This window comes from Macrobrachium rosenbergii, chromosome 28 (assembly GCF_040412425.1).
Source record: "Macrobrachium rosenbergii isolate ZJJX-2024 chromosome 28, ASM4041242v1, whole genome shotgun sequence".
Lineage (NCBI taxonomy): Eukaryota > Metazoa > Arthropoda > Malacostraca > Decapoda > Palaemonidae > Macrobrachium > Macrobrachium rosenbergii.
In genome coordinates, this window is record NC_089768.1 from 18,590,001 (window position 1) to 18,602,500 (window position 12,500).

At 33.2% G+C, this 12,500-nt stretch overlaps 1 protein-coding gene across 3 annotated transcripts in view; it reads right to left on the minus strand.

The window, feature by feature from the left end:
- Positions 1-1,568: 1,568 nt before the first annotated feature.
- LOC136854094 (protein amalgam-like) overlaps positions 1,569-12,500 on the minus strand; it is a 199,072-nt gene continuing 188,140 nt past the window's right edge. The window contains exons 8-12 of one of the 3 annotated variants that reach the window (XM_067130253.1): positions 8,974-9,101; positions 8,633-8,846; positions 6,187-6,270; positions 2,563-2,689; positions 1,569-1,974 (exon numbers count right to left, since the gene is read on the minus strand). In XM_067130253.1, the coding sequence (XP_066986354.1) occupies positions 2,589-2,689; positions 6,187-6,270; positions 8,633-8,846; positions 8,974-9,101 (527 nt within the window). In that variant the 3' untranslated portion in view covers positions 1,569-1,974; positions 2,563-2,588. The remainder of the gene's footprint in view (positions 1,975-2,562; positions 2,690-6,186; positions 6,271-8,632; positions 8,847-8,973; positions 9,102-12,500) is intronic. The other 2 variants (XM_067130254.1, XM_067130255.1) reach the window with 2 other exon arrangements.

Below are 12,500 nucleotides of genomic sequence, written 5' to 3' on the forward strand. Positions count from 1 at the left end.
TGCATGAACTTACTTTTATATATATATATATATATATATATATATATATATATATATATATATATATATATATATATATATGTATGTATATACAGTATATATATATGTATATACTGTAAATAAATAACTTATATGAGAACAAACGCAACTTTTTCCCCACCTTTTTCAATCATTTGAGAGCAGCGTGAAAGCTGGGCACATTATTCAGGTGTACACTTGTCAGCAGGGAGAGATCGTCACCATACCACTTCAAGAAAAAGTAGTCTTACAATAAAGATAGACATTCGCAAGCCTTCTCGTCTGGGCGATCACATCAGGCAAATTATCGTTCAGAGGAGCTCTCGCTAGCTTTTATGCAAAAAAAAAAAAAAAAAAAAAAACTATATTAATGAGCTCCTGCCAGAACGTTCGTTATTGTTTTCGTCGTGGTGAAAACTCGTAAACACATTCGATCAGATCAGCACTCATCTGCTTCTCTCCATCGTCGGCCAGACTTTGTTATTGCATCACCAACTTTGCCGGGCGCAAAAAAAAAAAAATAGTTCCTTTTCCAAAAGATAATCGTAACTTTGCGTAAACTTTCCTTGACATACATAGTAATGCAATATGAAAGACGATCGGATTCACACATTCGCCGACATGGATGAAAAATCAGTCATAATGTAAAACTATCATACACAAAATCTAGTCCGTTTGCTTTGCTTGCTTTCTCTGGGATTCCCTTCTTAAAGAGATTATCTGAACATAATTCTTATCATCGGAGAGAAAGAAGAAAGAGAATCTCTTTGGAATCCTAATGCTCTTGCGACAAAATATTGAAATATTTGATAACAGAAAATCTAAAAGAAAAAAAATACACTATAAAAAAATCTGTTTTCCTTTCCAACTGCAAACGTTTCTATTTTTTTTTTTTTATGCTGAGACTTGTTTTCCTTTAATAAATAATGATAGCGGCATTGCCCTTGTTGTTGCAATTTCAACATGCGAAAAAAGATCACACACTAGCAGGTACACCGACGCACGATTAGGGTTTCGTTTTCTTTTGCTTTTGGAATTTGATCTCGTTATTGAACTCGGGTTGAACAACAGCAACAGTGACAACAACAACAGCAATTCACACAGAAGATACAAAAGTTGTCTTCGGCGACAGTTTTGTTTTCCTCGTTCATTTTTCCTCTCCTGCTCACGGCTTTCAACATCTTTGACTGCTCGAGTGTTCAGAACATTATTATTACTTGTCTTCCTGGTCCTGTTTACTTAGCGTATATGTGTCTTATACTTGTTTTCCTGGTCTTGTTTGCGTAATGTGTATATGTGTGTATATATATGTATATGTATATATATATATATATATAATATAAATATGAATATATATATATATATATATATATATATATATATATATATATATATATATATATATATATATATATATATCTCCACACACACATACTTTCATTTGTTTTCCTAGTCCTGATGGCGTAGTGTATATATCTTGTTTATGTGCATAAATCTGTTTAATTTATGTTCTTTGACTAACATATACCTTTTCTATTTCTTTATCCTTCTTTGGTGTGTGTAACAGTTTTCATTGGCAGGAATGGCTAAAACTAATTATATGTACTATGGTATTTAGTCCTACATATTTTCGTAGAGAGATTCACTTTTTAATATATTTTTAAAAATTTTTTTAGTAACGTCGCTCATTAATGGTAAGATGCTCAAGTTTTCATCTATTTGTTTTTTTTTTTTTTAGATAATCACACTGCCCCACCTAAGATGGGGCTTGGAATATTTGACAACTGCTATCACTCAAAGTACTTTGAAGAGTTATGAACGAATATCTAAATCGATATGGAGTATCGTTATCCTTCTTTCATCGCAGACCATTGCAAAACACAGCGCCTGTGTTTTGCAGCGATGAACTTCTGTTCATTTCTAATGAAGGAATTGTGATGATCACTTTGTCTCCATCTGCGAAAGAAATCAGAGCCATTAAGACAATGAATCTAATAGGGTAAGCTGTGTTATCACGCTACATGTAGCTTTCATCAAAATATACGTATGAAGATGAGCTGTAATAAGATATTATGTGTATTCCAGATGGGAAGCTTGAAATTATAGTTATGCTTTATTGATCTAATTACTCTTCTTTTTAAAATTTGTAATACACCCTTTTAAACGTAAGAATGACCTTATTTTTCTGCATATATGCACATATGTAATGAGAAAATATGGTCAGAATTTATAACTAACAAGTCAGAAGGAATGTCATACTACGTATAATTCGAGGAGGTGGGATTAAGGCAGAACTTAAGTGATGGGGTGGCAAAAGTTTAGCAGGTTGCGTGATACTTCCCCACCCCCAAGGTTAAAGGGCGTGTATGGAACATACGTTAGGGATAACGAGTTTTTGTATGGTATACAAGTGAGGGATAATGTGAGGATGTTTGGCGTAAAAGAACAAGATACACACAAACGATTATCTTTTATCATAATCGTTGTAAGTTTAAGACAGTGTCAATAAAGACGGTTTAAGGAAAGTTGCCCTCCCTTACGTACCTGGCAGAGCAATACTTTGTAATCTCCTAGTAAGCAAAGGCACACAGTACCGTCATCATTACTATCAGCAAGGAGTCACACAGCACTTGGCGATAAGCCCCACTAGCCGACTGGCCAACAGCCACTTCTGCAAAAAAAGGAATTTAAACATTTATTTCGTTGTAACAGGGGGAATGGAGTATTGCTTCTTATTAGAATGGTACCATGTACTCCAGGCCAATAAACTATGTATAAAAAGTTTTACATTGGCGATATGTTTTATGTAAGACACGTTACGTTGTTCCTAGCGAAGGCAGAAACCCGAATTTATTTATTCATTCCTCATAGTTTCCTTTTAATCTTAGCAACAAGAAGTTGTCTGAGAGGCACAATAGCTCATACGGGAAAGTTGGTTACTCCGTCAATTATGCATGCCGAGTTAGCCGGAACATTTCATTAATTTACGGGGAACTTGGATTATTATCGAGTTTCTAAAAAGTAGGTAGAAAGCTAATTGTCGTTAAAGCTTATGGGTGCTGGAGTCTTTGGAGAATTTTACGAGATGGTTTGAATTTCATTCCAAGGATATTTGAATGTATCGAGAACAATAGCGCTCCATTATATCTCAGTACCCTTCTGGTTTAGTCGTAAACGAACTGAAATACTCAGAATGATCGAATTTACCTTTATTCATAATCCATGCCCAGTAATATTTAAATATATGTTAAGATTGAGTTTTTGTGCCGTTTGTTCATTTTATATATTTGATTTTTTTGAGCTCAAAAGGTTGTACATTATATACACATTTGTACAGCAATTTTGCAAAGAGACTTTTAAGTAGCATGATGTGAAAATTTCCCAGACTTTTTGATGTATTACTGAAGCTGTTTGTACTGCTGACGACCAATTAACAATAATAAATAATAATCCAGAACAGGATTATTATTGCTATTGTCCTAACTTAGTTTAAAAGTATTTTGTCAGGATCTCATCTCGTAACGATTCAGTTTTTGCATTTCGGAGTTATATTTATAGCAAGACGTTAGTGAATTTATAGGCATATGGATATTATTTTTATGTATAGGACAGAGTATTATTATCATTGTTGTCGAAAGTGATAGCTGCCTTAGTGCATTCAGTTGATATAGAGTTTTCTCTATCTTTCTGATAGTTGCTTTTTCAGTATTACTACTTTCAACCAGTAACTCGCCAATGTTTGTCATTCTCTAGAGAGGATATCGGTTGCATATTGGGGTAGTTTTATTTAGGGAAAGTACACTGCAACAGTTACAGAGTAACTACAGTGGTTTTCCTTTTTAGGGAGAAAATCGTCGTTGGTATTGTTCAGGATAAAACCATCCTTAGTGGTCTCATGAAGAAGAAAAACTCCACGGAAGATGAACGCCACATTTCAGTTACTAACGTTGTGACCCTGTTAAAGTACTGTATATTCTTCTTCAATAGAACTACCCTAGTTTACAACTGTTTTCCTCTCCAAAGAATGACGAACATCGGCAAGCTACTGGCAGCATGTAGTAACCCTGAAAAAACAGTTATTAGCACAAAGAGAAAACTATTTAAATTTAATTCAGCTGGTGCATCTATCTTAATCATTATTATTATTATTATTATTATTATTATTATTATTATTATTATTATTATTATTATTATTATTATTATTATTATTATTATTATTATTATTATTACCACATATATGTGTCATTTACTTACCACATTTTATTTTGTAATCATCAAAGAATCTCATCATAGAATCATAAAACATTTATCAAATATTATCAGAGTACGAGGCTTACATGCTCAATTATGTACTTACTGCCTCTATTCTAATTTAACATTCTTCCACGGCCATTTTATTTTTATTTTGGTTTATTTATTTATTTATTTATTTATTTATTTATTTATTTATTTATTTATTTATTTATTTATTTATTTATTTATTTATTTCTAGAAACCGTCCAAAATCGGGAAAAATCCGTACGCGATGATTTTTCCAAGCCATTTTCGTGTAAAAAATGTTCTCGGTAATCTTTCAAAGTTTGGAAAACATATGATGTTTTTCCCATGCCACTTTTCCAGACGTTCTAAGAAATCGTGCAGAACGTGATGAACCTACTTTGCGAAGTTCTTCCTGTCCACTATTCTTTCAAAATGTTTTCAGAAATCGTTCAGAACAATGAGCTCCTAAAATAGGATGTTTTTTCAAATCCACATTTTTTTTTTACCAAAATAACTTCTTTCCTTTAATCGTTCTAACTTGGGGACTTAGTATAATAATGGTCTCTTGACACCTGTCGAGAGTCTACTTTCTCCCAGATTATATCTTCTTGAAGTAGGGTTAGCTTCATTTTTGTTGAGCTTTACTGAATTCTACATAATACCAGCGGAGCATAAGCATAATTTCATAGCACTTTTAAATTATCACCATATTTACTTGCAGTGCTAATTTTTAAACTAACATCCGGACATATTACTTAATGTCCTTTTATTTATTTTAATCAACAAAAATGTTGACTAACCTTACTCTGTTTTCATCTTTAACTATTAATTTTTCTTTACATCAGATTTTCACTGTTTCCCGGTACATTATCTATATTCAGTAGATATGCATTCAGTAGAGGTGAATAAATTTAAATCATGCAACATGCATAACATGCAGGTGTTACGCAGATCTAAATTTTGTTAAGCAGAACACGTGGTGCTGATGCAACGAAATTATGTGTTTTCACATGAAAATATTTTTTATCTTATAAGCTGAAATTCCTCAGTTCATACCCCTCCCTTGTCAGAATTCTGTAGTATCTTTTTTTTTTTTTTTAATGTGTCTGTTGTTGTGTATCATTTCATTATATTTCTCGGCTCCCCTGTGTTTTTTTTCTGTACCCGGGAATATAGTAACCCGTCTTGTATTGTGTTCATGTCTGTAATCTGTTATTTTTTGGTGATTTTTGAAATGTCGATACAGATTTGTTTTACTGCTCGCATAATCTTATTAAATTAAGCACATAAACAGAGGTTTAGAGAATGTAATAATTTTGAATCTCGTGGGCATCAACAAAATCGATCTGCTAACTGCGGTAATGGAAACCAAATCTACATTGGAAATCGCAAGGCTTACAGGGTTAGCTTTCCTGAGTGAGGGATATTAACTTTAATGTTTTAAAAGGGGCAACAGCATATACATAGGAATTTTAGTTTATAGCAGATACATGAAAATCGATGGTTAGTTTTTTTTGTATGCAGGATTTATGCACGTCTGAAAAAAATATCCAAAATAAGAATTTGCTATTAGTGAAGCAACCAAATCTCAGAATGGGTTATGTTGCATGTTAATTAGTAAATGTGTAACTACATAAGTGAAGTCCAGATAATTTTTTGAAATGAAAAAGGAGTGTATGATGGTTGTTATTCAGATGAGATTAGTCACCCTGTTGTTTTGAATTTCCACGAAAAAAAAAATAAACACAAGCAGTTGACATGGCAGGCAAATATGATCGTACGTGGATACATTACTACCTCGGGGGAAAAACCTGTCACTCTAGCAACGGAGATACTGAAGGAGTCGGAAATGAAAGCAGCCTCGTTTCAGTGTTAGTTTGAATCTTTCGAGATTCTGAAAAAACAAACCTTCAAGTAGGGGAGCGATGTTTTCAGGCTCCGGAGCCAGGGTGGTGGTGGTGGTGGTAGTGGTGGTGGTGGTGGTGGGGTCTTCTAAATGAAAGAAAAAAATGGAAAAAAAGAAAGAACTTTGATCTATGTGTATTTTTGCCAGAGGCATTTTCTCTCCTCGTTAAGTACTTCTTGACGCAAGTGTCAAATTTATCATTACGTTCTTGAGGACAAAAGAAAGTTCCTCTTTAAATAGATATACTTATTTTCATTGTCATTTAAGGTTTTCTTTTTGCGTTAAATGCTGCTTTAGGATATTAAAGACGTTTCTCCATTCTACATTATTTAGGAATTTATCTTGAACGTATACTGAAGAATCTCTGGTATTTTTAGCCATACAACTGACACCATACTACAACAAACTGAATTATTACATTTTTGATGAACAGGAATTATTGCAAGGAGAATTTTAAGGCATAGCCAAAGTTGTCTAATTCCACTTTATTTGTAAAGAGATTCCTCAGTGCGTCTGTTATTATGACTGTTTCTGCAACTGAAGTATTTGAAACGAGCACCTTAACAACATGTATCCATCAAGTTAACCCGTCAAGTTATTTCGGGGTCTGATTAAGAAGGAAATTTATAGAAACATAAATAGTAAATGATTCATGCTGACAGCAGTAAGGGACAACTTTGCTAATGGTAGATGGTTTACCTTAAAAAAAATGAGATAGTTTAGTCGAAAAAACTTTACTGCTGCATAATGTCCTGCCTCCTAAATTTTCAGTTGCAGTGGTGAATATCAACTTCAAACAGTGAATATCGACATGCTGGTAATAGACTATGATCACTAGAGATAATAACGATAAAACTAATAGATACGAAGCTTGTGAACCGTTGTGCAAAAAAAAAAAAAAGGTCTGTGGCCTATGGATAGTTTTATCTATGATTTCAAAGAAAAAAAAAAAAATAGCGATATTAACAGAACGAAGAAATAAAAGAATTTTTTATTGCGATATATATAGCTTTGAAGAAAATTGCTTCTAGATATATAAGAATTTGAATAAAATTGTAATAAGAATTTGAGGACGATCAGCGTTTGAAATGATAATAAACTACCTTGCAATGAACAAGCAAACTCAAGCTACATTTTAAAAGTGATTGGTCAAATAGTATCACTGATCATTGGAATCAAACAGGTAACTTAATATGTCGGTTTCCATTGTTATAAAACAAATGGTTAGACACCACAATAAGGAGCGCATGTTTTCTAGTATAGAGACCAGTAATTTATTCCAAAATCTTTACTGAGTGGTTTGCATATTCTGGAGAAGACAGTAACGCTGTGTATTTTTTAAAATTCCTCGTAAACCACATATTTCAGGACAATAATTTTGCAAAGATATGAGACAAAGGAAGACTGAAGTTTTTACTAATAATTTGAGTGAATTGAATAACCTTAGTTCTTCTTGATTACGGATTGTCCAGTTTCTAAGTGAAAAAAAAATTACTTATATAAATTTTATATTGGTAATTATTAGTGTTGTATCATACCGATCAGTAAAGATGACACGAAAACAATTCTAACATTGGTTTCCAAATGGTCAGAGGGGAAATATTATTTCTTAGATATTAATTAGTACCACAAGAAGCTAACTGTAAATGGTGTGTGGTGTAAAAAAAAAAAAATTATATTTTTCCTCTTAGTGGTGTCGTTTTCTGTTTTTAGAATTTATCTAGTTAATAAAGGATGGAATTATATTTTTCTAGTTTGGGAATTTCAATCTGTCATTCACATTTACAGTGTCTTAATCAAAATAACAATCCTTGCAACTCGGACTCATTAACAAAATTTGTAAAAACACTACAAAGCAATAAACTATATTCGCGATATTTTTGGAAGATAATTACGTAATTTATTTTAGTCTGTTTTTCTTGTGTGGTATACAGAAAAAATAACACAATAACTCTGAGTTTTCATATTGGTCTAAAAACACAGAAAAGTGTAACAGGAAAGTGTAGTCAATTTGGACTCTAGCGTTTAAAGTTGTTTGAACCACTTCCTTCAACACTTTTCGAAAAGCCTCTAAATATAACTTTCGGGACAACTTCAGGTCTGGTCTCCCGTCCGTAAGGAGAATGATAATATAAGATACAACAAATAAAAGTAAAGGAATACTGACGGTTATAAATTTTTGTCTTGTGTGTTAGATAAGTGTCTCTTTCAATTTCAGAAATTATTCCGGGAATATTAATCTTCAGACATCATACTGAACAGAAATTCACCTTCGTTTCTGTATTTTTATTGACATGATATTACCTTAATGATACCATAGTTTACGGAATAATTTTTCAGAAATGTTTGTGTAACCTTTAGTGACGTGTTCATGTCCTCAGGCTTAAACTCAACAAAACACAAATTTTTTTTTAATCTAATCTTAATCTTTAGGCAACTATTCATTACCTCTCCTTGTATAAAAGTGGAAGATCTCAGAGCTGTTGGACCAACCGAATTTGTTTTCTACCGACACGATTGCCTCGTAGTCTGTGGCAGGTTCAAGGTCGTTGAGTGGGTGGCTCATGCGATGAATGGGTCCCATGTATTCTTCTCCTTCCATTGTGCGCGGAGGGTAAAGGCGGTCATCCCATCCTCCGTGGATATGGGAACTCATGAGCCCCTGCAACCAGCGCAAGAATAAAGAAATCAAGATTTAACGCACTATTTTATTAATATTATTATTGCTACCGTCTTGTTGACTTTTATCATCATCATCATCATCATTTTTATCAGTCTTAACTCTTTACCTCAGCTTTCCTGTATTTCAGCCGATACTGTGTGATAGGAGAGTTACTTTCAGTCTCCCAAGTGATGGTGTATGCAGTTCTCTCTCCACCTGCTGGACTGCTCGTCACTCTGGGAGGCTTAGGTAGACCTGTTAGGAAATAAGTCTGGTTATTCGGTGATCTGTTTGAAATTGATATAAATTTGTTTTATTTATTCTCTAAATTTCAGAGGTTGTAATTACTTAAAAGATTAGATACAGTCACCCACGACGTTTTGTGAAATTATCCAATGACAGATAGCCTTTCTATGGTGATATCTACTTGCTGGAGAAACCCAGGAGTTAAACATGTCATGTCACTGAATTTGATGCCTTTCTTGATTCCACTGTTGCCATATACTTGTGTAGTAAGATTCCAAAACTAAAATGTTTGCACATAAAAACCATACATTAAGGTACAGACACGCTGGTCCTTAAAAAATGGTCAGTATCTCTAGGTGCAGAAAAATGAGCCTGGATTATTTTTTGAGGGGTTTTTCGTATTTATCATTAAATTTTTTCGTCTACCTTCAGATTATGCTTATTTTTTTTTTTTTTTAGAATAATTTAATTTTACCACTATTAATTTTCGGTTGATTATGACATGATGGCGATTTAAAGAAATCACCAAAATCAGGTAAATCGCTTCCAAGTTTTAGGTACTTTAAAATGTTATAAAATTTATAATTCCGAAGTAAATTGTTTTCATAGCTTTTATTACAAAGGCACTCTCAACCTCTAAGGTATATTAGAATGGTTTAAATTCGTGAAATAAGCAAAACAGAAACTGAGTCAGGAAATACTATAGAAAATTAACTGCCCATGAAAAAATATACTTTTCCGTTAATAATCAACACATACAAGAAGCTCTTCACAGAAATTGTACAATATGAATGTATAAAATTAGAACACGATTTAATTTCCATAAGAAGGAACAAAGGAAAATTTATTGATTTAATATACTATTAATAATTCAGAGGGCAGAATTTCGTTCTCTGAAAACAGACTGGCATGAACGTCACTCACTTCCAGCTCGTTATTATTCTGGGAATGCTGTTGATATTATATAGTGAGTGGAAAATTGAATTTAGGAAAAATCACAAACCAATTTTATATTTACGTAAGTACCAACTTCTTTGATGATGGTGATTTGTGCAGAGACATTTAGATTATATATATATATATATATATATATATATATATATATATATATATATATATATATATATATATATACATACATACATATACATACATTCATACATACATATATGTATACATATATATATATATATATATATATATATATATATATATATATATATATATATATATATATCCATGTGCATTTATGTATTTTTGGAGAATTCTTACAAGTTGTTCATAATGGATTCAGCAGTTAAAATATGGAAATGGCAATGAATAATGTCTTAATATTCTTTATTGCCACCTTTTGCCCCCTCTCTCCTCTTTCTCTCCTCTCTCTCTCTCTCTCTCTCTCTCTCTCTCTCTCTCTCTCTCTCTCTCTCTCTCTATATATATATATATATATATATATATATATATATATATATATATATATATATATATATATATATATATATATATATATATATGTATATATATATACATGTATATGTATATGTATATATATATATATATATATATATATATATATATATATGTATATGTATATATATATATATATATATATATATATATATATATATATATATATATATATATATATATATATAGATTCATCAGTAGTTTGCTAAGATCAGTTGCACACACTGTACCTTATACCTTTATTTGCACGCACCCTATCGCTTCCAGAATACTGAGGCCATCCTCTTCAATATCTTGTCCTTTCATCTTTTCTGCGCTGTATAGGTCCTTCTCTCTCATTTCATCCCAACGCTTTTAAATTTTACTCTTTTCACCGACGTATCCGCCCCCATTCACTTCAAATCACCATGCCATCTAAAAACACCTTTAGTCCATCTTTCTCTCCACGAAAAAATATTTGACCGTTTCTGTGCATCTTCACTTTACTCTTCCTTTCAACTTCATTTGCTGTGCGATAATACCTCAGTAAATTATTGAAACAGTTTCTACCTTTTCCTTCTTTAATTTATAGAGTTCTTCACTGGAGGGGTGGGTAGAGCTCTCGGCTAGCACGCAGTTGGCCCAGCGTTCGACTCTCCGACCGGCCAATGAAGAATTAGAGGAATTTATTTCTGGTGATAGAAATTCATTTCTCGTCATAATGTGGTTCGGGTTCCACAATAAACTGTAGGTCCAGTTGCTGGGTAACCAGTTGGTTCTTAACCACGTAAAATAAATCTAATCCTTCGGGCCAGCCCTAGGAGAGCTGTTAATCAGCTCAGTGGTCTGGTTAAACTAAGGTATACTTTTTTTTTTTTTTTTTACATTCGGCACCAGCTATTTCCGGCAGAAGAGGAATATTGGCATTGCAACCCTTTCATATGTTTAAACTTTGGCTTTCGTAAAGACTCCCTCCTTCTCTTTCATATCATTTGCATATGTCCTTTCAGCTTCCTCGCTTCACTTATGGTATGACTCACCTTCTCTCTCTGCCTACTGTTATCACTTACATCTACTCCTAACTGCTTCTATCCGGTCACCATCAGTGTTGGTAATCATTTCACCATCTGGATATCCGTTTGCCCTGGTTTCCTTACTCTCGGCTATATCCACTTCAAAATTCATCATTACACAGACACTTTCAAACTCTTCCACTGCTTTGTTCAATTCCTTTCACTATCCCCCAGCAATTATTAGTATGCCACATTTCAAGCGTAGCCCATTTTCATATTACACTGCTCTGCTCCTATTACTATTGTACTTTCCATAGTATTACACATCCATGGAAACATAACCAAACACTTCCACCTCAGGCTTTGCAGTGAGAGGCGTATCCCAAAGTTAAAATGTCATTTTGGCTATCTGGTGAAAAGTGACCAATACATTTTAGGTATACATAATACAGCCTTGTCTGAAACGCATTTTTACGCCCACTAGTCCCATCATGTTTAAAGTTTTTTGGCGTACATTCAAGTCCTTCATAAATTACTTGTTTTAATCACATTGTAACCAATTCCCGACATGCCTCGTGAGCATCTTCCACGCTACATCCATGTGAACTCTATACATGACTTTTTCTAGGACCATGTACCCCACTGTTTTTCCTTTTAGTGTTACTCTTCCCACAAAACTGTTTCTTAATAAGCTCTTGATCAAAACTTGCTCACCTTAGTTTGAGACAACGCTGTTCTTCCCCCCAAGTAATCTTCTTTCATCAGTGATAGTTTCTCAGTCAAAATCGACAATTCACTTTTCCAGTTATGCCTCCGTCATCTTCACGCGTACACAAAGCAAGCTTTTTTCCTCATATCCAGCCTCTCAGTCATACCCTAACCATTGTACTATAGCCACTCCATACTTTCTCTTCAGCTTCTGGTGCATTGTGTTCTACATCCTCTTAAT